Source organism: Rattus norvegicus, chromosome 1, assembly GCF_021556685.1.
Source record: "Rattus norvegicus strain SHRSP/BbbUtx chromosome 1, alternate assembly SHRSP_T2T, whole genome shotgun sequence".
NCBI classification, from domain to species: domain Eukaryota; kingdom Metazoa; phylum Chordata; class Mammalia; order Rodentia; family Muridae; genus Rattus; species Rattus norvegicus.
The window spans coordinates 213,566,183-213,589,969 of record NC_141534.1 but is presented as its reverse complement, the minus strand read 5'-3'; the positions used below and the strand labels follow the sequence as shown (position 1 = coordinate 213,589,969).

The following is a 23,787-nucleotide window of genomic DNA, read 5'->3' as shown; positions in this document are numbered from 1 at the left end:
AGTAGACTGTAGTACTGGAATGGGTCCACTATAACATTCCCCCATTTTCCAACTGGGAAGACTCACCTGAGGAAGATGGAAATAGAATTGGCCTTTCTGTAGACCTTTCAGTGTTCCAGGCTTTTCTGAGTGATTTCTGAGGAGGTTAAAGCTTCCTGCTCTATCTCTCAGGTAGGTCGTGTAGAAGTATCTCAGACGGTTCTCAGCCTCTTTGACTTAGACCAGCACTTCATTTGTAGGATCATGAATATGTCTATCAGTCTTTCTTTCTCTGGTGCTATCTTTGGTGTGGTGGATGGGCATGGGGAAATGGCAGGGATATGGGGAGAGGGGGAAGTTGGGGGTAGTTAGCACATATTATATTTTGGGATACTGTTGGTTGTGTCTGGAAATGATGATGCTTCTGATAATTTCAGACTTACATGTCTCTCACCTCTTCACACTAGGGCTAGCCCAGTTCTCTGTCCGAAGACTGTTTACAGTAGTCATCACTTTTTACAGTATGATTTCTTAATGATGTATAGTGGAGCAATTTGTATATATTTCAGAAATTCCCCCCTTTGGGGTAAAACATGTCTGAAATTATTTGATTTTTCTTTTTTTAAAGAAAAACACACCAACTTTTAAAGCTACATGGCTGTGTGAATTAAAGTGGTTTTCTGGAACACAAATGGGCAAATAGTATATAGAATGTCATTAGAATCATGATGTCACTGTCACTGGTCCTGGGGTTGCCAGGCCTTTTCTGATTATCAGATGCAACAAATGACGTCCAATTTTATTGACCAGTTTGGCTTCAACGATGAGAAGTTTGCAGACCAAGACGACATTGGCAAGTGAGTATAATTTGCTATTTCCTTAGTGACCTCCCACACACACATTTTGTAACTATTTTTGTGGTTCTCGTGTATGCATGGATTCTGTTGCTTCTCTGAGTTGGAGATCCACTGTCATTTTCTTGGAGATTAAGACAAAACTAAGAGCCAAAAGACCCTGGGGCTGGGCAGAACACTGGAACCTTTCCTAGGGACATGTGTTTATTTCGTGATCTTTGTTTTTGAGATTGGTCTCCCTGTGTTACCCGCTGCTGATGTTGGATTTGTCAGCTCAAGCATCCTCCTGTCTTAGCTTCCTAAGTGTATGGTAGGATAGGTGTCTGCCATTGCCCCAACTACCATTCTGTTCTTCTTAGTGGACCATTACTGCAAGCCATTCTGTAATTCCCTTCCATGTTTGCTCCCTGGTCAAGGTGTCACCGACTGTCCAGCATATTGTTTAATAATACTGCATTCCTGTAGATAACCAGGGCAGCAAGACCAACCAAACCTGCTTGTATGTGCTCTCTGCTGGGGGAAGTCCCTATAAGGAAGGAGGCTTGGGTTATTTTGGAAAAGCCATGCACTCCAACCATTGCTCTGCATTCAGGGTCAGAGACAGAGAAGGAATTAGAAACTGCAGAGCAGTGAAAGGACATGTGCAGATAACTGGCAGAATTGAGGACCAACATTTTGCATCCTGCTTGGGAAGGAGAACACCTCACCCAATATGAGGATTGCTGGTTATTGAGAACAGAGGTGAAGGGAAATTTAAGCTACTGTGATTATATCTCACTGAGTCCACTATGGTGTCATAGCAGTAGTTTGCAGTAGATATTAGACTGGAGCCAGTGTAGGCTGTTTTATTACACATTTGAGTTTGGAGTCTGGGAGGCTAAAATCTCTTCACTGTACACTGCATGAACATACTATGCAGACACTCTGGAGCAGAGGCTCTACTGCAAACAGCAGGCCCTAAGACACCCAGCTAAGCTCCTCATTTGGCTTATTTCTGTCCAGAAAAAAGAATATTACACAAGGCCTTTATCTGTTTGCTATGTGAACAATCTACACAGGATCGGGGCGTACACACATGTTCAGAATTGACATTCTCTTTTAGAACAAATGCTTAGCCTGATAACTGGTTAGAACTGAGCTTTGAAGATTAATGACATTGTCCCACCATTTACAATCATGTAGCTCATCATGACTGTCATGATGTCCAGGAGGCAGGATGGCAGAATTGCCTGTGTGTTTCATGTATGAATTGGTCCTAGTACCTAACAATGCATTTGTGCGTTTTTTATGTTTGGGCTTGATTGTTTGGAAGCTTTTTTCTTGGTTTGTTGGTGTGATCCTTACAACCATAATTCACCCAAAAGTTAGAAATGCATTGTTGAAAGGCTGTCAAGGCCTCAAAGCCTCATCTCAACATCTCCCCTCAGCTCACCCCTGTATCCACTCTTTAGTACCAGGGAGGGCGCCATTGAACACAGCAAGGTGGGTTTGTGTATTATTAATGGAGAGTGCACTGATATTATAAATACTTTGAATTTTGGAAATTTCCTGGCACTATTTATAACCTTCTATGGATGACAACAATTCTTATGTTTTCTTTACAGTGTTTCTTTTGATCGGGTGTCCGATATCAACTTTACTCTCAATACAAATGAAAGTGTAAGTATAAGTGCTTTCCATTGTGATGTGCCACTGGAGACATGGAGAGTTGACTTCAGTTTTGCTAGAGACTGCAAATGGTTGCCCCGAGCTCTAGGATCCCATCCCAGTTATCTTAATGAATATCACATGCTCATGATGTCTGCCTGGACCTGCAAGTAGGAGTTTGCAACCTTGGTTTCAGATGTGACTGGACTGATAGGACCCTGGTCACTGTTCTGTACCACAGACATTTGGCCTTGGTTTCTCATCTCTGTTACATGAAAAGAACATAAGCTGGATCAATATCAAGCTTTCTGCCAGGCTTTCTTAAAAACAAGACATTCGTGGCATTTTAATGGGACTGTCTTGATTTTTAGGTTGAATAGCACGAGAACCTGCTTTTATTTGCTGTTGATGAGGTAGAATAACCCCTCAGCTTATAGCAGCCCCACATGGCTTCCTGGGCTGGTAACAGCAGGCAGAACCCCGGTCATTTCCTTATTGGTCATATTGAAGACTTATCTCTGGGCAGAGAGGAAGCTCAGATGAAATGGGCAGTCCCATGGTGTACAAGTGAGCTCATATTCAGGCCTTCTCAGGAATCTTTTGTTACTTACATAGAAGCTAACATTTTGCTTTTATGTTTATGCTTTATTTGGGCATATATGTGTGATAGATACCTTTTTTTTTTTTTTTTTGAAAAGCAAATGTAAAAACAATTTTCATTGGTAATTTGGGAGAGAAAACAGTTCTGACTTAAATTGTAATTTTTCCCTTTTCCTCACTTTTTTTCTATAGGGAAATATTGCCCTGTTTGAAGCATGTTGTAAAGAGCGGATACAGCAGTTTGATGATGGCGGCTCTGATGAAGAGGATATCTGGGAGGAGAAGCACATCGCATTTACTCCAGAATCCCAGAGGAGGTCCAGGTGAGCCGTGGCTTATCATGCCAAGTGAATTTTGTGAGACTTGCCATGGCCCCACCTATGTAAGCTGAAGCGAGGCCAGTGCTTTATTCTAACAGGAGGAATACTCTTAAGAATGGATGGAGAGGTGACTCAGCAGTTAGGACACTGACTGCTCTTCCAGAGGACCTGTGTTCAATTCCCAGCAACCACATGGCAGCTCTCAAACTGTCGATTATAACTCTAGTTTCATCCTCACACCGACAGACATAGAGGCAAAACAGCAGTGCATGTTAATCACAATAAATATTTAAAAAGAAAAATGTATGGAGGACTGGAGAGATGAGCCAGTGCTTAAGAACATTTGCTGCTTATCCAGAAGACCTGACTTAGATTCCCCATACCACATGACAGCTCATAGCTATCTGTAACTGCAGCTCCAAGGGATCCAGTGCTCTCTTCTGGCTTTTATGGGTACCATGCATAGAAATAGTGCACAGACATACATGCAAGCAAAATACCCACATACATTAAATAAGCAAAAAATATAAAAGGGAGGATGTTCAGGTCCCCTCTGTCCGTTTACCAACTTGGCTTTTTACCCAAGAGGCATGGAATATGATCCCATGCTCCTTTCCCCCTTTTCTTTTAACTCTGTTCTCCTTTGCAAGTAACTTGATGAAAATATAATTATTTAGGGTAAACATGCATATGTTTGCACATGTATGCCACAGCACATGTGGGTAAGCCAGCAGTATCTTCAAGTAATCTGTTTATTTCTTTTTTGGTTGAGGGTCTTGGGGATCAGATTCAGTTTGTCAGGGTTGACAGGAAGCACATTTACCCACAGAATAGTCTCTGTCCTTTAAGTAATGTCTAGTCAGTCAGTAACCTCCTTCCAGTTCAGAAACTCTTTTTCAAACCAGAAGCCATATCAGGAGTTTGTACATAGACATTAGAAGTCTTTTTTCCCATTTTTTTTTTTTAAATGTTTTCTAACATCCTAAGCTCTAGTGAGAAGGAGATTTGGGCTGGGCAGTGGTTGAGCACACCTTTAAGCCTAAGCTGGCAGATCTCTTGGGTTCAAAGACAGCCAGGGCTACATAGAGAAATCCTGTCTTGAAAAAATAAGCAAGCCAAAAAAAAAAAAAAAGGAAGGAAGGAAAGGTCTAGAAAGATGCTTAGCATCTTTGGCACATACCAAACCTTTCCTCTATGAAGCAGTTGTAGGCGGGCATGATCCAATTGAAGAGCTGTAGACTTTTACACTGTAGGTGATCTTTAAATTTTTCTGAACATGGCTGGTCTCTGATTAAACAGCCTTTAATACTGCAGTGTTGTTTTGTAGCTCCGGCAGTACGGACAGTGAAGAAAGTACAGACTCTGAAGAAGAAGATGGGGCCAAACAAGACCTGTTTGAGTCCAGCAGTGCAAACACAGAGGACAAAATGGAGGTGGATCTGAATGAGCGTGAGTCACCCTGTCCTTATGAGTTAGTTCTAGTGCTTGAAATTGCCTGTTCCTGAAACTTGTGGAAAGAGTGGCCTGTGGCATTTGAGTTGGCCTCTGAAACACAGGTGACCTAAAACACTGTTGCCACACTATGTGACTTCCTTGCAGGTTTGCATTTCCAGAATATCATGTATGGAGGGACAAATAGAATATACTTTGATGACTGGTTTGATCACTGTCTGTACAAGTCTAGCTGGGAGCACGGGGCCCCCACACCTCCCTCCAGTTCCAGGGGATGATGCTGTAACAGCAGTGGAAAAGCCACAGATTGTGGTAGGAGGAGTGGTCAGTGATGAGAACAGTGCCATTCCCAAAGTCCTGAGTTCAGGCAGGTCATTCACAACTGCCTCCAGCTCTGTGGGATCTGATGCCCTCTTCTGACTTCCCATGGGCACCTGCACACAAAGACACATGCATATACATAATTTAAAGTATATATTTAAAAAAGAACACAGGCTACAGAACTGAGGAAATAATAGTGTATTATGGAGTCATGATTGGAATGCACTAGAAGAACTAAATTAGGCTCAGGCAATTTTAAACGTTTCTTTACAGTTTATTTGTGAAACTCCAAACCTTAGGCTTTTTTAGCTGGTCCACATTTGTGCCCTTCTGCTTATTAACTAGAAGACTTGAATTTGCCATCTTTTACAGTGGTACTAACTCGTTAAAAACATTCCAACAACTTGGGATGGGGTGGGGTGCTCGTGGTGTGACTGAACATTTTCCCAAGCCTGACCCTGTCACCATGGTGGCCTTTATGTCCTTGGTTCTTCGTGAAGCCTCACAGCCAGACATGGCTTTAGTAGTCATTCTATAGATCCCCATAAGGTTCCAGTCCTCCTCTTTCTCCAGTCTGAAAGGTCTGTGTCCTCGGGCACTGGGCCTAGACTCCCCTTGGGTTCTGGTCCACATGTTTGCGTGTCAGACAGCAGGCCTGTAATGGTGAATTGCCATCATCTCTACCCTCTGCTTAGTGCCTCCTGGAAGTAGTAGTGAGCACTCGTGAGCAGGCGCAGCAGGCAGATCTTCCTGAGGGGGAGCTGCCTCAGTTCCGCTGTCAAGACCATTTGAAAAGGAAACAGCCATCAAGAAGGCAGGGTCCCACAAGCTGATTAGTGTAGCTCAGGAACAGGGTAGGGTGGTGAGACTTATCAAGAATTGACTTTTTAACATTTTGTTTTTACTTATCTATTTGTGGGTCTGTACACATAAGTCAGAGTCCAGAGGAATGGCATCTCTTGAAGATCCTGTAACTTGTCTGGAATTACAGGTGGTTATGAACCAGCAACCTGTGTGGGTGCTAAGGGATCCTCTAGTAATTTGTACTCTTAACCACTGAGCCATTCTCCAGTCCCCAAGAATTGCCTTTTGAAGGTTGTAGGGAACTGACGAGCACTGTGCGGACAGAACTCAAAGCAGCACTGAAAGAACTGGACTGGACAGCTGAGAGGTTGTAGGGAGTCAGGAGGAGGAGAGAGCCCTGGCATCACCAAGGTTGCTTTCTCTTGGACTCTGCTCCTAACACTTCACACATTCACTCTTCTGTGCAATAGATTACTAGAGCTTTCTTATCTGTCCCCACCAAGCAGCCCCTATTGCCCTTGGTCTCTGTTTGGATCTGGCTAGTCTAGCTGTCCTATAGATCCAAAGTCATTACAGCCATGTCATTTGGGACTGGTATTCCACCTGACAACATCCTTAAGTTCATTCCCATGATGATGGTGGTGATGATGACGATACTCTTTCTCCTCCTCCTCCTCCTCTTCTTAGTTCGTCTTTCTTGTCTGCTCCTCCTCCTCTTCTCTTATTATTATATTTAATCTTTTTTTTTTTACAGTCCAGTAGTTAGCCCCCTTCCATTCTGCCCTCTGACAGTTCCTCATCCCATCCCTCCTCCCCAGTCTCCCACAGGATGCCCCTACCTCACCCCCCCCACCAGAGGGAGGGGTCTGGGGGGAGGGGGAAGGGAAATGATCAGGTATTGGGAGAAAAAGAGGAGTGAAGCCTCGAGAGCCAGCAGAATAAATGGAAATATGCAACCTCAGGAGGTGTGTGTGTGGGCTGGTGGTGGGGACCCTCCAGAATGTACCAGAGGCCTGGGAGGTAAGAGAATCTCAGGACTCAAAGGGAGGGACCTTAAATGAAGTGCCTAGCAGTGCGGAGAGGGAACTTGAAGAGTCCACCTCCAGCAAAAAGACAGGGCATCAAGTGAGGGGATAGGGTTGCCATCCCACAGTCAAAAACATTGAGCCACAATTATTCTGTCTAGAAACTTCAGGGACAAAAATGGAGAAGAGACTGAGGGAAAGGAGGTCCAGTGACTGGCCCAAATTGGATCCAGCTCAAGGGGAGGCTCCAAGACCTGACACTATTACTGAGCTATGGTGTGCTTACAAAAAGGAGCCTATCATGACTGCCTTCTGAGAGGCCCAACAAACAGCTGACTGAGACAGATACCGATATTTACACCCAACCAATGAACTGAAAGCAGGGACCCCTTTGGTTTAATTAGGGAAAAGCTGGAAGAAGTTGAGGGCAACCCCACAGGATTTCTTCTTTTAAAGCTAAAGAATTTTCCATAATTTCTGGGCATTGTGACACACATGCCTATAATCTCACTACTTGGTAGGTGCAAGGGAATCAGGAGTTTAGGGTCATTCTCAGCAAATTTGAGGCCACCCTGAGCTATACAGATCTTGTCTCAGAAAGCCAAAGAGAAACTAGGAAGAGAAAAAGGAGTGTGGAAAGGGTGGGGTGGGAGAAGGATGGACAGACAGATGGACTCTGAAGGAATGAGCTGGTACAGCTTAAACAACATGTCTCTGCTATATGTTGAGGGGAACGACTGGATATTTGTGTTTACTTCAGCAGCACAGGACAGCAGCCTCTGATTTCCTTGCTGTTTGGAAAGGCTTTTTTTTTTCTCTCTTGTCAGCAGCTCTGAAGCGATACACTCTAAACCATGCCACATGCATGTGGGTGTGCATGAGCACACACTCTGTCTCCTTCCCTACGGTTTTCCTGGGTTCTTTGTAGAGTTTTGAGCAGTCTCTGCTGTTAGGCCTGGGGTGTTAACTCAGAGAAGGACTGTCACACATCCTTAGATTACAGAGTTCCTTCCTCTGTAGTCTGAGCTCTGCAGTAACGCTCTCTCTCACCCAACCGACTGGTCCCAGAACTTTGCATATAGTAAGCAGGAAAAGTAACTGTTGGGTAGAATTTTTGTATGTACTTTGAATAATATTTCTATTGGGAACTCTTCCTAGGAATGGAGCTGCTAGATGAAAACCCACAAGTGTCCCATTCTACTCCAGTGATTGTACCAGCCCCACCCCCAGTGACACCATGTTAACTTTTCTTCCATAGCAGCTACTTCTCATCTGCTAGTCTTGTTTTGAAAAATAATTTCCATTTTGAGTGTATGCAAGGTTTGCCCCAGCTCAAATAGATCTCCCACCTCAGTTTCTCGAGTGTCTGGAATGATAGACACACCCCACCACACTCAGCCTCAGAAAGACCCACTTGTTAAACTAAAGGACTAAAGGCTGCAAATGATAATCCTCCCCTCATTACAGCACCCACCTGGTCCGCCAACTTTGACGTCCCAATGGAAACAACCCATGGCGCTCCCTTAGACTCGGTGGGATCTGATGTCTGGAGCACAGAAGAGCCAATGCCAACTAAAGAGACAGGCTGGGCTTCTTTCTCAGAGTTCACATCCTCCCTGAGGTGAGCAAGTCGTGTGTTTTCTTAGAGTCCTTTCAGAGGGAAGTGCGTGTAATGTGAGCATATGCTCTGCACCTTGTTTCACCTCTGAGTTGAATGAGGATTAAGATTGAGCAGAGGGTTGGTCATACTGGCCCAGCTGAGTACCTCAGCAAAACAGAAGCTGCCCTGGGAAGATTGGCTCCAGGGTGCTTGAGCAGGATAGAAGGGAAGATGGCAGGTGCCTCTATGGCTACGGAGCTTTAAAAGATCCACGGGTGGACTGAGGGAGTAAGAGTGGGCGCCTGACTGACACCTGTGGAAGGGCTCAGCTCTAAGGACAAGCTGACTGGGCTGTGCACATGAGCCTGTGTCTCATTTGCCACCATCTCTAGAGTGCTGACAGGTCACTGTCATTGCCATTCCTGGTGTTTATTTTACTCAGTGACAGAGACCTTATTTCAGAATTTTCCTGAGTAGCTTTGTCAATGTTTGAATATTAACATGAGGATTTCATGTTTCATTTTGTGTAACCAAGGTCTGTTCACACTGCTGACATCTGAATTTTCTCTTTTCTGAAAGCACAAAGGAGTCTTTAAGGAGTAATTCTCCTGTGGAAATGGAAACCAGCACTGAACCAGTGGGCCCCTTGACACCTGGTGCGGCTGCCTTGGCCAGTCAGCCAGAGGGTGAGTGCAGTGTGCCAGTGTGCTCACAGTAGGTAGGGAAGACCAGATTGGGCTTGGGCTCAGACCAAAAGGAGGCAGGAAGATAGGAGAGTGTCTCTGATGTCCATTGGTCATGACATGAGAAAGGAGAAGAAATTATCTTGACAGAACCACAAAACAGGGATTCTAGAAGGAGTTGGGTACCAAGCATCAATCCTGTCAATGTTGAGGATAGGTAAGTATCTCTCTTAGGGTTTTTTACTGCTGTGAAGAGACACTATGACCAAGGCAAGTCTTTTTTTTTTTTTTTTTTTTTTTTTTTTTTTTTTTTTTTTTTTTTTTTTTTTTTTGGTTCTTTTTTTCGGAGCTGGGGACCGAACCCAGGGCCTTGCGCTTCCTAGGCAAGCGCTCTACCACTGAGCTAAATCCCCAGCCCCTTCAAGGCAAGTCTTATAAAGGACAAAACTGAATTGGGACTGGCTTACAGGTTCAGAGATCTAGTCCATTATCATTAGGCCCAAACATGGCAGCATCCAGGCTGGCATGGCGCAGGAGGAGCCGAAAGTTCTACATCTTCATCTGAAGGCTACTAGCAGAATACTGGCTTCCAGACAGCTAGGATGAGGGTCTTAAAACCTACGCCCACAGTGACACACCTACTCTAACAGGGCCACACCTTCTAATAGTGCCACTCCCTGGGCCAAGCATATACAAATCATCACAGTATCTAAACCCAGAGAGAGGAGGAAGCATAGTGCCCAGGGTAGAAAAGACCAGACTAGATACTGTGCCTCCATCCTGTGCCTGAATACTCTCTGGAGTTCTACTGAGGCACATGGGGGTATGAACCTGGTCTCGGTTGTGGGCCTGCTTTTTCCTCCCTATATGAAGTGGTCACGGGTGTCTGAATCCCAGGGGGTTGTATTGCTGCTCAGAATATTTACCTGTGCTCCTTGGACTGACCCTGAACCGTTTACAGACTGGTGAAGAACCATTTGGGAACGTGAAATGAGCAGTGTGTGGTAGGAATTGGATGTGTGTGGAGGCAAGAACCTCAGGAAGGAGCAAAGCAGCGAGTTTCTGGGAAAAGAAAGAGGAAGTGAGTAGAGGCCCCAGAACAGAACCAGAAAAGTGATAAGGACATCATCACTCTGAACATTTGAGTCCATAAAAGTTGTGTCAGAACTTCATTGCCTGGTATTCTAGTTTGATTTTATTGCTGTGATAAGAATTCTAACCAGAAGCAGCATAGGGAAGGAAAAGCTCACTTGACCTACAGCTCCATGTTATTCAGTCATCATGTTAGGGAGCAGAGCAGGACCTCAACCAGCTGGCCACTGTGAGCCAACCTTCCTCTCTTGTTTGTACAGTAGAGAGCCTGGCCCACAGTAGGCTAGGTCCTCCTCTATCAGTTAACATCCATATCATCCCCACAGACTCAACTAGAGCTATTGAGTTGACTCTGTGAACTGTAGCAGCTTAATATTTAAAACAACATTGTAGCTGATTTGATGGCTAAGGAGCTAGAGAGGCACAGAATGGTCTCCTCTCCCTGGGTTTGTACAGATTCTAAGTCAGGGTGGGAACACTGGGTTCAAATCTAGAAATCTGACAAGTCCAAGATCATAACCACGGAGCATACCATTGCTGTTGTAGAACAAAGGAAAGATTCCCAGGCCCATTCTCCTGTGTTGTGGAGTGGGCATAGGAGCAGTGGGAGGAAGCTTGGGACCATATGGACACAGAGCTAGGAATGGTCTTTGGAACTTGCAGCCCTCCATGGAGGAAGACCTATGAGCGAGCCACCCTAGTGGACATTTATAAGTTAGGTGCCCATCAAGAATGTAGTCAGGCAGAGCTGCCACTCCTAACATCTCGAAGTAGTAGGTAAGACTAAGGCGTGGGAGTCTAAGTAGAAAGGAGACTGAGTTCCGGGGTAGGTTTGCTAGATGTGACCATCCACTGTACACTTGCAGCACCAGGCAGCGTGGCTATGGAAGCCAGCTCAGATGGGGAAGAGGATGCTGAGAGTACAGACAAGGTAACTGAGACCGTGATGAATGGCGGCATGAAGGAAACACTCAGCCTCACTGTAGACGCCAAGACAGAGACTGCAGTCTTCAAAAGGTAACCAGGGCCTGGGGCTCCTATGGTGACAGCTTGTCGGGAGGAAATGGGCAAGAAACGGAACATGAACATTTTTAGATTCATTTGAGTACTCAAAGGCTACCTTGCTATCTTTCTAATATCTCCATTAATATTAACCAAGAGATGGAGAGTTTGGACCCCCTAAAGTGCATTTCTCCTTGTGTGTGTTGTCTTCACAGTCTAGCAAATTAACAGTGCTCAGGTAATTGACACAGCTTTACTCATGATAAAAACTTACATGGACAGAGGCTGCAGATGCTACTTGTCTATTCAGGCCTCAGTAGCATACAGATAGACTGACTGTGACTGTAATACAACCATTGTAATTGAGCAGCAGTGGGATACTGCTCATAAAACACCACACTGGATTTGAGAATAGCAGACTCAGCTCTACAACTCATGGGGTAGAAAAGCAGTCAGAATAGAAATTTAAATCTGGAAACTGTAGAGGGTACCAGCAACACTTCCATCAAGATTTGGGCCTGATCACAGAGGTTCACTGCCTCATGAGGGTACCATAAGACAAAACCATGAGCTAGAGAAACAGATTATAGGCATACATACATATATGGCACTACGATCAACACTCTTCTACTAAAAGCTTACAAACGAGGGGCTGGAGAGGTAGCTCAGTTGGTAAAGGGCTTCCCCTTGCAAGAGTGAGGACTTGTGTTTGATCCTGAGCCCTCACGTATAATAAGATGGGAATGGTGGCACACTCTTGGGGAGGCAGAAACAGGAGGAGCCCATGGCTCGTTGGCCAGGCAGCCTAAACTACTTGTTAGACCCCAAGTCCCAGTGTGAATAACTACAAAAACAAGGTGAATGACTCCTTAAACACTTAGGGTTGAGCTCTGGCCTCCATGTGCATGCACGCACACTCACATATGTGCACATACACAAATCGATACACTTATGTACATGTGAGTTAAACGGCTCAGCGGGTAAAAGAACTTACCATGCAAGTTTGATGACTGGATTTTAGTCTCCAGAGCCCATGGAAGAAGGAGAGAACAGAATCCTGAAAGTTGTCCTCTAAGACACATAAGTATACCTCACACATACACATGATATTAAATAAAGTATTTTTTAAAAAAGTTTAACAAACAAAACGCAGCCAACTTTTTCCCATTTTAGTTTATGTGTATGGATGTTTTTACCTGCATATTAGGTCTTCATCACATGTGTTCAGAGACCAGGAAAGGGAGGGTTTCAGGTCCCCTGAGACTGGCACGGTAGATGGTTGTAAGCCACATTATGAGTGCTGGAAATAGAACATAAATCCCCTGGAAGAGTGATCAGTTCTCTCAGCCAACTCTCTCTAGCCCTCAAAAAAAAATACTAAAAACAAAACAAACAAAAATTACACACATACACAAAACCATGATTGTTTGTTTATTTATTATATTTTATTTATTATAACAAAGATTTCTTTAGAGACGTTTGAAGATTACATAAGCAAGTCCAAACATTACACACCATTACCAGACAGCTTAGTACAACAGAGACATCTGCCAGGTCAGATTAGCCTTTAGGTTCAGTAAGAGTTCTTAGAAGGAATTTGTTCTAAATAATCTTACAGTATAGGTAGAAATTCAAGGTTTCTAGTTTGCCTAAACCATAGTTACAAAAAACCATAGTTACAAGACCTGCCCGTCACCTGTGCAGTCATCTACAAACACATGGACATTGAAGCTGTGATGTCACTGCCCTTGAAGAATGGACGCAGTAATGGAGGTAAAGAAGGTAGGGCCACTCTGTGTTAGAGCCTAGCATGCAGGAGGCCGTGTTCATCCCCAGTGGCATTGTAAGAAGTAAGGAAAAACCCAGCCCGCTGAGTAACTTTTAAAGCAACTGCAGGAAGATTAGGAAAAGAATACATGTACAAGCGGGGCTTCCACGATTCCACAGGTAAAGTGCTTACTGCATACGTGTGAGGACTTTAATTTGGATCCCCAACATCCATGTAAAAGGTTAGCACAGCTGTATGCAACTGTGATCCCAAAGGACAGGTAGATCCTAACTGTCGGCAGGCTTAGCTTGAATAGTGAGCTTCAGGTTCATGGAGAGACAGTGGCCCAGATACTGTGAGGAGCAGTTAAGACTTTCAGCATCACCTTTGGTCTTCACAGTGCATGTATGAGCAAGTACACAGTCATATGTCACACCCACTTAAAAGAGATTCCAGCTATGCATAGTGGCACATGCCTGGCGTCTCAGCTCTAGGGAAATTCAGGCCACAAAATCACTGTTACTGTCTTGCTGTGTATTGTCTAAAACACATTCGTAAGAGAATGTAGATATACTTCAGTGTCAGTACCCATTCACTAGGTGCTTTGCCTCCAAGCAGCTCTCTCCTCTCAGGAACGCTGTGAGGTACAGCTATGAGTCTTGTCTGTATTTGCCAGGTGAGGAGCCAGGCACTAGAGCCAGATAGTCTACCCAGAGTCTCATGGGAATCAACGGAGGAAAAGGTAGAATATACTTCTGACCTTTGGGCAGAAAAGCATTTCTTTTCAAAACAAGTAAGGGTGGCTGGGGAGACAGCTCTGTGGTTAAGAATACTCTCTGCTCTTCCAGGTGACCCAAGGTCAGTTCCTGGCACCCATGTCAGGCAGCCCATAACTGTCTGTGACTCAACCTCCAGGAATCTGATGCCTCTGGCTTCCTAGGGTACCTGCGCTCATGTGCACACACTCAAATATAGACAAGCACACCTACTCATAATTTAAACTTAAAAAATTATGAAAACAACCAGCGCAGTTGTATTGCATGCCTTAATCCCAGTACTGCTCTACAAAGTAAATTCCAAGACAGCCAGGGCTACACAGAGAAACCCTGGAAGGGGGTTCAGGGGAGAGAACAAACGGAGGAGGGGCTCTTAGCCCCCTGAACCTTCCCTATAGCCCCTCCTCTGTTCATATGTTTGTAAGTGAGGGTTCTTTGCTGATACAAAAATGGCCCATGTTTTGTTTTGTTTTTTTCTCCTGGGTATACCACCCTGAGAAATGCCAGAGCTGGTGGTTAATGTTCCTGGCAGCCTTTGTGGCTGTAGGGAGCCACGGAGAGATGCATGTTTGCTGTGGGCATAGTGCCTTTGCTCAGTAGCATGTGGCACTTCAGATGTGCAGTATTCAAACAGACAGACTTTGTATTCAGGCGAAGTCTGATGGCTTGGAGTAAACACGTAGTGATGGGTATGTGCATTAGAGTAGTTACCTTAGAGGGAAAGGAGTAGAAGAGGGGTGAGAAAGGGAGTTGACAAGTCTTGGGGATGAGTGTAGTGTGGTGGGATAGTACATGTTTAGCATGCTGATGCCCTGGCTTCTCCACCAGCACTGTGGAAAGCCTGGGTGTCAGACCTGTGCCAGCCCTGTAAGTTGTGATTAGCCTGGTAAGCTGCCCCAAAGTCAGGAAATCCATGTGCAAGTCCAGTCCAAGGCTTGGTCTGAAGAGACATGCCTTCCTTTTGGAATCTCTTTCAATTGAGTAAAGTGTGAATTCAGGTAGAGCAGAGCACAGCTAAGCTTCCAGCTCCAAGAGTCAGGAATGTACCTGCTGTCTCTCCACCAAGAGCTGCCCACAGGCAACTGGCTCCCATTCTCTGCTGTTCCTGCTCTTGGCTCCTTGTTCCTTCCTAGTGTCTGCTCTTGGCTTGCACTGCTGGAGCGCAGCAGAAGGCTTTCCACCTGGCTTAGCAATGGGTCCCTCTTGCCTGGGGCAAGGCTGCAAGCCAGGAGCACGTGCGAGTGGTGGGCCTGCCTTGAGCGCACGGTGGAACTAAAGGCTCCTGTTCCTTCAAACAGGTTCTCTTCACACCTCCACCGACTCTGCGGGGTGCCATGTGCAGTCGTGGACATGTTTCCCCAATTCCTCATTTCTAGGAGTGTTCTGAAACTCTTGTACGTTTCTTTTTCTGTTTTGCACACTTGGCCTCAGAGTGTTGAAGTCCTACCGGTATGTACGGTGACACGGACCGCTCTTTCTCAGACACCAGCCACATTACATTGTCCCTCTCAGTTCCCACCTGCGTGTGGCCCTTTCCTCTCGTGGTTCCCCAGTCACTGTCTGCATTTCTGTGATCCTTCCACCCTGAGCATGCTCAGTCAGCCCCAGGGCTTGCCACCGTGGCAGTCATGACTTCAGAGCCATTTGCATGTGACCTCATCCTCTGGCCCTGGACATTGTGCCTGGTATGTAATGCACCTATCTTCTTCTCTCCTGTAGTGAGGAAGAAAAACTTTCTACCTCTCAAGATGCTGCTTGCAAAGACACAGAAGAGACCCCTGAGTCAGCAGAGGCCAAGTGCACAGCTCCCCGGACCCCCAACAGTAGTCCCGAGCAAAGGTAACCACCCTGCCTGCACCCTCTGAAGGCTCTACCCTGCCTCTGCTTGATATTGGGAGGCAGAAGGGAGTCAACAGTTAAGGGTGGGGGCTTGAACTTTAGAGTGCCCAAGCCAAACTCAATTTTTCGAGGCCATGCTTTGAATGGTGTTGAGCCCTCCAGCATTGGAGTCCCCAGTGATCCTGTGAACTGCCTCATTCCTCATCACATTTGTGATACCAGAGGACTTGTCTGAGGCCCTTTGCCGTGTACTGCTAAATACTTCAGTCCTAGAATGAGTGCCCCCATGGGCTCAATCCTTAAAGGGCTGATACCTATGGGTGGGCGTGACTTAGTGATGTGACCCCACTGCCAAAGTCATGTGATTTGGATGTGGTGTTTTCTTTCTAGTCACCTTTTGCTTAGATTGAGCAAGCAGTCTGAAGGGATAGGCCAAGCCACGGCCTCAGCTGCAGAGGGCCCACGCCCATACACTCAGCCCAGAAGGTAGAGCCAGGTGGCCAAGGATTTGCGTGACCCTGCATGAAAAGATGAGGGAGCATACGCCCTGGACAGCAAGGAACTTTGTTCAGCTCCTCTCAGAGCTCACTTTTCGGATAAAGAAGAGATGAGACGTATAGTCCTTCTGGAAGGACTAACATGTCCATTAAAGCAATTGCAAAGGCATTAAGCTGTCTCCTGGCTATTCTCCCCGGTGGGATGTGCTCTGCAGAGTCAGTGGCTAGGAACCTGTGGGGACACTCTATTCCTGGTCTGGAAGCCCCTATTCATGGCAGCTCTCTGCACTGTTTGTGTTCAGAAATTCTAGTCAAAATGAAGTATGGATTTGTGATCTTTTTGTCTACAAAGTCAATTGTAAGTACTGTGTGAGCAGGTTACCCTTACGAAGGCTTGGGGAGAAAAGGCGCTGGCTAGGTTTCACGCTATTTGGGAAGGCCTCCTTTCCCTGGGTTTGCATCAGCCCCTGAAACATGGATTGGGGAGTTTGTTCTTAGTATATTAGAAGTCATACAAGTGGCTGTGGATTGCTCTTTTGCTATATAGTGAAGACTTCCTTGCCAAAGGGTAGCCACTTAGGTTCCTTTTGAGCTGTTCATATGGCATGAAGGATTCTGCCCTTCCTTACCCAGCCCTGGCCAGAACAGGAGTCACTGGTGAAGCCACAGTAGACCGGTATCTTGTAGCTCAAAGAATATACTTAAGGGGAGACTATTGGGCTGTGTACAGAAAGGTGGTGGGGGTCAAGGCTTTGGCCCCTGAACAGCCGCATTGAGCTGGTACCAAAGGAGCTTAGTGTGCTGCCAGCCCTCTTGTTGGAAGCAGCTGGTAGCGTGGGAAAGAGCACAAATGGCCACCTTTGCCAGCCTCACTCTTGCCAGGACCATTCTTCACTTGAGTCTGAGGACTTTGCATTACCACCATATCTGACTGCACAGTTGTTGTGCTAGTGTTGTGCACACATCATACTTATAAGCCCTGGATGGGCATTATTGTCCCCATATTTAAAAGCATACAGCTTGTGAACTGCAGGTGCACCTGCACTCTGCTTTGTCTTGCTCTAGAACCCTCAGTCCCTAGGCCTCATACAGTGAGGCACCATCATGTGTAATTAGAGTACAATATTGGGGCACCTCCTGGTTCCTATTCTGGCTGGCAGGCCTCCAGCAGGGAAGGTAGTCCAGTTAAAAAGTATTTTTGTGCTTCTGGCCACAGCTGGGCTAAATGTGTTCAAATGCCTTAGGCTGTGGTTTTGACAGAAGACCCATTTCTGCTCCCTCTCTTGAGCTGCTTTCTGTCTGTGCTGCTTCTGTTTTGTGAGAGTCAGCATCTGACTGTGTCCCTTTGTTCACGGTAGTTATCCCCTTCACAGATCTTTTCCTTCCCATTTCCTAGCAGAGCTCTGCTTTCCAGGTGGAAGTCAGTTGCACCCACATAGGACAGCAGAGTTTCTGAAGCGCGCGGCTGGGACCAGCAGTGCGAAAGCAAAACTGCCCTGTGGACCGAACACACTGCGTGCAGTTCTGAGAAGCTGAGTCGGAGCTTCTACCACCACTGCCAGCCCTGTGCCCTGTGCCCTGTGCCCTGTGTGCAGGATGGGCAAAGCTAACTTCTCCCCCCTCAGCTTCCAGTGCCTCAGGTGTCTGTCTCCTCTGCAGGACCGACCAGCCAAGCATGCCAGGCGACACGTCAGTTAATGGCCCTGTATGATGAGTGACGTCCACTGCTGCTGACTGAGGACTGCAGGCCACCACCACCCAGGGCTCTGGAGGGTTCACCCAGAGCTGTCACGCCGCCACTACTGCACTCTGCAAGGGATCAGGACCAGCAACCTTTATATTCTAGATTCTAAGACATTGTACAGAGAAATTGAGACGTGTAAAAATACTGCACATTGACAAATACCAAGAATTTTTGCGTATGTTTATATTGTATTGATCTAAATCCTGGGTAGCCTGTGACACCAGACCTTGCCGCCCATGTAATAATAGTAACGATACATAGTTCAGATGGTTGTAAGAATAGTTTTATAAAGTGACTACACAGATCTATTGTATTCGAAACATAACTATTTGACAATTATTAGTGTGACCAAAGTATTAGGCAGTTTTCATACATTTTCCACCTTGTACAAAATTCTGAATTCAGTTTTCTTCCAGGTTGGCACGGAGCTGTCGATGGAAAAGCCCTCTGCGTGTTATTTTGGTTGTTCTGACTTACAAAGTGATTTTGAATAAGAAATACTTGGTGTTTTTTTTTATAACCCACTTTCGATTGGTAACTGTTTTCTGTATTGTTTCAGGCGGATCAAATGCGTGAGTCTTGGTGGAGATTTAAGTATTTATTGCTACAGCTTAGTTGATGAATTGCTGTTCTTGTAAAGCCATCTGTTCTGTTAAGGTCTGGTTTGCTCAGAGCGTCTCCTTCTGCAGGTGAAACACTAGAACACTGGAGTGCACATGGCTGTGGTTAGATTCTTCTCGGGGGTGGGGGTGGTGTTTGTTTTTGTTTTTGTTTTGTTTTGATAGTTCATCCGCCTTTTAACCCATTCACCAAAATGTCCCTTGTCGGCAAGTATCACTAATGGCCATTTCAGCGTGGTCTGCACCCACACTGCTGTGTCACAGAGGTGAGTCTGGAAGTGCTCATGCTGGTGACAGGGCAGAGTGTGCCCTCAAGCGGGCTGGCTGTCACAGTCAGCCTGGCATCCAAGCATGGTCCTTGTTTTACTGTACCTTGTGAGGTTTTCACTTGTAAACCAGTGGATTTTAGAACTGGTTTGTGTGTATATAGTGATTATGGATACTAATTCAGTGTAATTTATAATTTTCTATGTCAGCGTAAACACACCCTAGCCTCCTCCAGCAGCTGAAGCAACGGCCTGTGCACTGCCGCGGCGTCTGGTGAAGGGCTCAGTCACCTCGCCTCTTGCACTTTTAGATGCAGATCAGTTTTTCATTCTATGATAGAAAATATTCACATATTTTTACATCATTTGTTTTTTCCTGACCAGTATTTAAAACCAAAAGGATATTCTGAAAAATGGCCAACAAGTTTTTTAGAACCAGCATCCCAAGCAGTGTGCCTACATGACATCGTGTATGGAGATAGAGACAAGTGTTCAATGCCTTACTCCTTACTCGCTTCTCACTGTACACAGTGCAAGGGACCACCTCAGGTGGCCGAGGCAGGCCTGGTCACCAGGCTCAGTGGGCAGCAGGAGGCCCTGGGACTGGTGGCGAGGGGCTCGGTGGCCTGTGCGTGCCCGCTCAGGACCCTTCAGTCACAGCTCCTTCTGAAGAGACTGTGTTCTCTGGAACCTGGTGCCACCAGAGGACAGGGCTCCTTCTGCTCGTCTCAGGGATGGTTGACCTGCGTGGCCCAGGACCTCACATTGCTAGCGGATGGCATGCTCCTGTCTCACCTGGTGACAAGCCTTGCTGACCACAGCCAGGATTTGGCTCCTTGCCAGCCCACACTGCCTCCTTGCTGTGGATTGGGCTGGCTTTTCTATCCCACTGTCCACTGGGAAAGGAACACTTGGGTGTTGTGCTTGGGAAAGGACTTAGGTTTGCTTGTCTCGGGGAGAGGCTGTGAGGGTGAAAGGGACAAGGTGTGTTGGGTTGGAGGGTGCCAGCCAGGGCTTGTGATGAGTTCCTGCTCCTTTTCATTTCTGTGTATTGGCCGAATGAATTGCAAGACTAACAGATGTCTACAGTACAATACCTGTATTACAAGTAATAACAAAATAAAGCCTGATGCTTTGTTTCTAGAAAGTTCCTCCTGAGCCTTTTTGGGGTTCTAGTAGCCACATTGTGAGCCTGTGCCAAGAGTCGTCCTCAGCTTTCATCTGTTCTTGGCTCTTGGGCATGCTGCTGAAGAAACACAGTCACGACCCGCACCACCTTCAGCCACCAGCGCCAGACACATGGTGCTCGGTACAGTTTGGCAAAGAGGGAACCAACACCACCTGCCATCTTGAGATAGTCTGCCCGGTCCTCCAGCATGGCAGCTTTCCCTATGGCTCATTCCCTGCCTGGCCTGCTGTTAGTGCCAACAAACACCATCAGTGACAGTTCTGTGAAGTCCCGCTGCCTCCGTAAGAGCAGTCCCCGCTAAGCACATGGTGCAGGAGGAGGGACAACTTTTCGTTGTTTTTTTCAAAACCATGTCTCTCTATAGCCCTGACTGTCCTGGAACTTGATGTGACCAGGCTGACCGTAAACTCACAGATCCTCCTGGCTCTGCCTTCAGTCTTCTGGGTTAGATGGTGTCTGACAGTGCACCTGGCTAAGGTGAGAAATAACTTTTAAACTGCCCTCTGATCTCACACGCACTCACACATACAAAATACATGGTGGTATTTTTAATTGTTTTGTCTTAAGTACTAAACCAGGCTGGGGTTGGTGGCGCGTGCCTATATCCTGCACTTGGCAGCAGGCGGGTCTCTGAGCTCGAAGCCTGCCTGCTCTAGGAAACAAGTCCAGGACAGCCAGGGCTCTGTCAGACAGAGAAACCCTGTCTCAGGAAAAACAGCCGAAAGTGGACCGAAGTCCGCCTCTAATCCCAGCACCAGGCTGAGGCAGAAGGATTGTCAGTTCAGAGCCACTGTGGCTTGTCCAAACTCATTTTTTTGTGTGAGGCTGCTCATGTGCCACCATGGATGTTGTGGAACTCAAATGACAGCCTGGGAGAATTGGTTCTCTTCCTAATGCTGCGACCTTTTAATACAGTTCATTTGTGGTGACCCCCAGCCATACACTTATTTTTGTTGCTAATTCACAGCTAATTTTGCTACTGTTACAGAATGTATTTGTAATCTGATAAGCAGGATAACTGATGTGTAACCCCCGAGAAGGGTTGTTCAATCCCAGAGGGGTCATGACCCACAGATTGAGAACCACTGGGCTAAGGTATTGGATTCAAGTTGACGGGCAAGCCCCATCACCTGCTGAGCCTTCTTGCTGGCCAGGATACTTACCTCAAAAGCAGGAGTAGAAATTAATGTCATGTCATGTCTCAGTTCTCATCTCATCTATTGGCATTGAAAGTGTATTTCCCTCTTGTTGCTGCCCTAGCAAGCCCTGTGCTCTGTCCGTCAGGCACATGACTTCATATTCCTCTAGGAGTCTGCACGTGTCTCCCACATGCATCCTCCACGGTATCAACATGAGCAAGGTCATGGGCTCCTGAGAATCACAGATGTGTACCAAGGGCAAGATGGTTCCTCTGCTTGTCTTTTGGTTGGGGGTGAAGATAGGCTCATAGGTGCTGGTGGGCGGTATCTTATCAATCATGGGGAAGGTTCTACCAGAGCTGTGCTCTTGCCTCCTGTTGGCCTTTTGCTGTACTCACTCATCCTGCTGGTCCATATTTGTTCAGTGAGATGTGTTTAATTGTCCTGTGTTGGAGTCTGCTACAGCCCATGTGCCATGCTTGATAAACCTCTTGAACTTGCAAGTAAAACTGGGCAAGGCTGCTCTTGCACAGGTTCAATTCCAGCCTCCTCAGGCCATCCACAATGACATACATGCAACTCAATTTCCAGAGACTCCAACACCCTCTCCTCACCTCTCTGGGCATGGCTGACACATGGGCAAGCCACTGATGCTCATCAAACTGATGCTGGTGTGGAGAGAATGAAGCATTGCTTACCATAGACTTGCTGTAACTACCTGGCAAGAAGCAGATGAGGCACACACTGGAACACACATGTGGGCAAACATGAGTGATATGGTAACCACACCTTTATTCCCAGCACTTGGGAGGCAGAAGCAGGCAGATATCTGAGTTCGAGGCCAGTCTGGTCTACAGAACAAGTTCCAGGACAGCCAGAGCCACACAGAGAGATCCTGTCTCCAAGAATCGGGTGCAGGTGACAGCATGAAGCATTAGAACCTCTGTCATCACTACTGGAAATGATGCACCCCTTTGGGAAGTTGGTTAGCATGTGTGTTTTAATCTGTTGTGGGGGTGGTTTCTTAATTATGCAAACGACCTTATAATTTCACAGCTTATATGTCCACATGACAACATGCCCACAAAATATTTGTCCAGAGAAATTTATTGTCACTTTACTAACTGTCCAGTGGCCAGAAAACAGACAAATGACAGTGTAGTCACATACTGGAATTCTGCCCCACCCGAACCCCCAAGAATGAACTATGGTGGGTATTGTAGTGTGCCTGAACCTCAAAGTCTAATGTGAATGGAGACCCAGCATGTTCAGGTCCACCTTTCTGCAAAGCAATGGGGCAGACCACTTTATGGTACTCTAAATAAACTTGCAAAGAGGTGGTGTTTCATTTCTGCTGCCATTAGCAATGCTGCAGACCATGTTATACCTGGGTGTGATTCTGGTCTATGTGTTTTTCTGGACTCCTCAGCTGATGGGGCTGCATCCTGGTCACCTTATCAAATCTCTCTCTCTCTCTCTCTCTCTCTCTCTCTCTCTCTCTCTCTCTCTCTCTCTCACACACACACACACACACACACACACACACACACACACACACACCAGCTTCATCTCTAGACACCAAAGTCACATCAAGCCCCTCCACTTCATCCTCAGTAGGGATTCAACCCAAAAGTGAGTTTTAGAGGAATACACCATGCTCAAGCCATAGCCGGAGGCTTGGCAATAAGGGGCATGGGAGCCGATGAAGGAGGGCATGTTCCACATCTTATCCATGTTGAACTTTCTGTCAACACAAACGTTGGCAATCTCAAAATGGCCCTGTGGCCATTTCCATCTAAGGCAGAGTCTACACTTACTTCCTCTGGGGTCTAGCAAGAGGACTGCCGTTAAAGAAACAGCTGTGGTTGCTACAGATGCCCCTTCTGTGCTATGTATATGTAGCAGGTGCTTGAGACACCTGCCCAACACAGGCTTCTCTCAAGATCTCATCTCCTAAAGAAGGGCTTAGCCACCAGCACAATGGAGCAGTGGCAGCCACAGCAGTTGAGTTGACAGTTAAAAAGTAATAGCAAGGAAGCCAGATGCTTAACAGCTGAAGAACCAGTGATCAAACTCAAACGAGAGCAAGAGGCAAAGTTGAGGAAAGCTGAACAGTCCAGGCTGAAGAATAGGAAGTTGTAAAAAGCCATGGAAGGAAAGCTGCAGACCCTAGTTTCTGGAGGAATGCGGAAAAGTTGTCAAGCCTTTAGAGCCAATGAGCTGTTGTCGAGGGCTGAGCAATTCCAATGTCTACATTTATACCAAAGCTGCAGAGAATGAATCCCCTGGACCTGCACAAAAACTGTAACACTAGGTGGTGCCATACACTGGGGTTCTGTCTACTGTTCTTTGCTGTCAAACGCTAACCATACAAAAGCTGCTGGAGCTTTTAGAGCATCTCCCTGTGCATCTGTAGTTTCTGTCAGTAGCAAACAGAAGGGCCATAGCCAGGAGGCACTCCAGTTCAAGTCTAGCCTGCATACATAGTGAGACTTCAACCCACATTGTACTCAGTGGTGAAAACCGTGAAGTCGGCCGTGTCAGAAACACAGTACTTATACTGAACATTC

General features: G+C 46.3%; 1 protein-coding gene across 32 annotated transcripts in view; it reads left to right on the top strand.

Moving 5' to 3' along the window:
- The window catches only part of Ppp6r3 (protein phosphatase 6, regulatory subunit 3), a 114,445-nt gene extending 94,409 nt beyond the window's left edge, over positions 1-20,036 (top strand). For 10 of the 32 annotated variants that reach the window (NM_001395099.1, XM_087562559.1, XM_087562444.1 and 7 more), the window contains 9 exons: positions 739-836; positions 2,438-2,492; positions 3,273-3,403; positions 4,728-4,849; positions 8,470-8,623; positions 9,182-9,288; positions 11,244-11,394; positions 15,643-15,762; positions 17,919-20,036. In NM_001395099.1, the coding sequence (NP_001382028.1) occupies positions 739-836; positions 2,438-2,492; positions 3,273-3,403; positions 4,728-4,849; positions 8,470-8,623; positions 9,182-9,288; positions 11,244-11,394; positions 15,643-15,762; positions 17,919-17,970 (990 nt within the window). In that variant the 3' untranslated portion in view covers positions 17,971-20,036. Of the gene's footprint in view, positions 1-738; positions 837-2,437; positions 2,493-3,272; positions 3,404-4,727; positions 4,850-8,469; positions 8,624-9,181; positions 9,289-11,243; positions 11,395-15,354; positions 15,373-15,642; positions 15,763-17,918 lie in introns of all 32 variants that reach the window. The other 22 variants (XM_087562576.1, XM_087562535.1, XM_087562518.1 and 19 more) reach the window with 5 other exon arrangements.
- Positions 20,037-23,787: the final 3,751 nt, after the last annotated feature.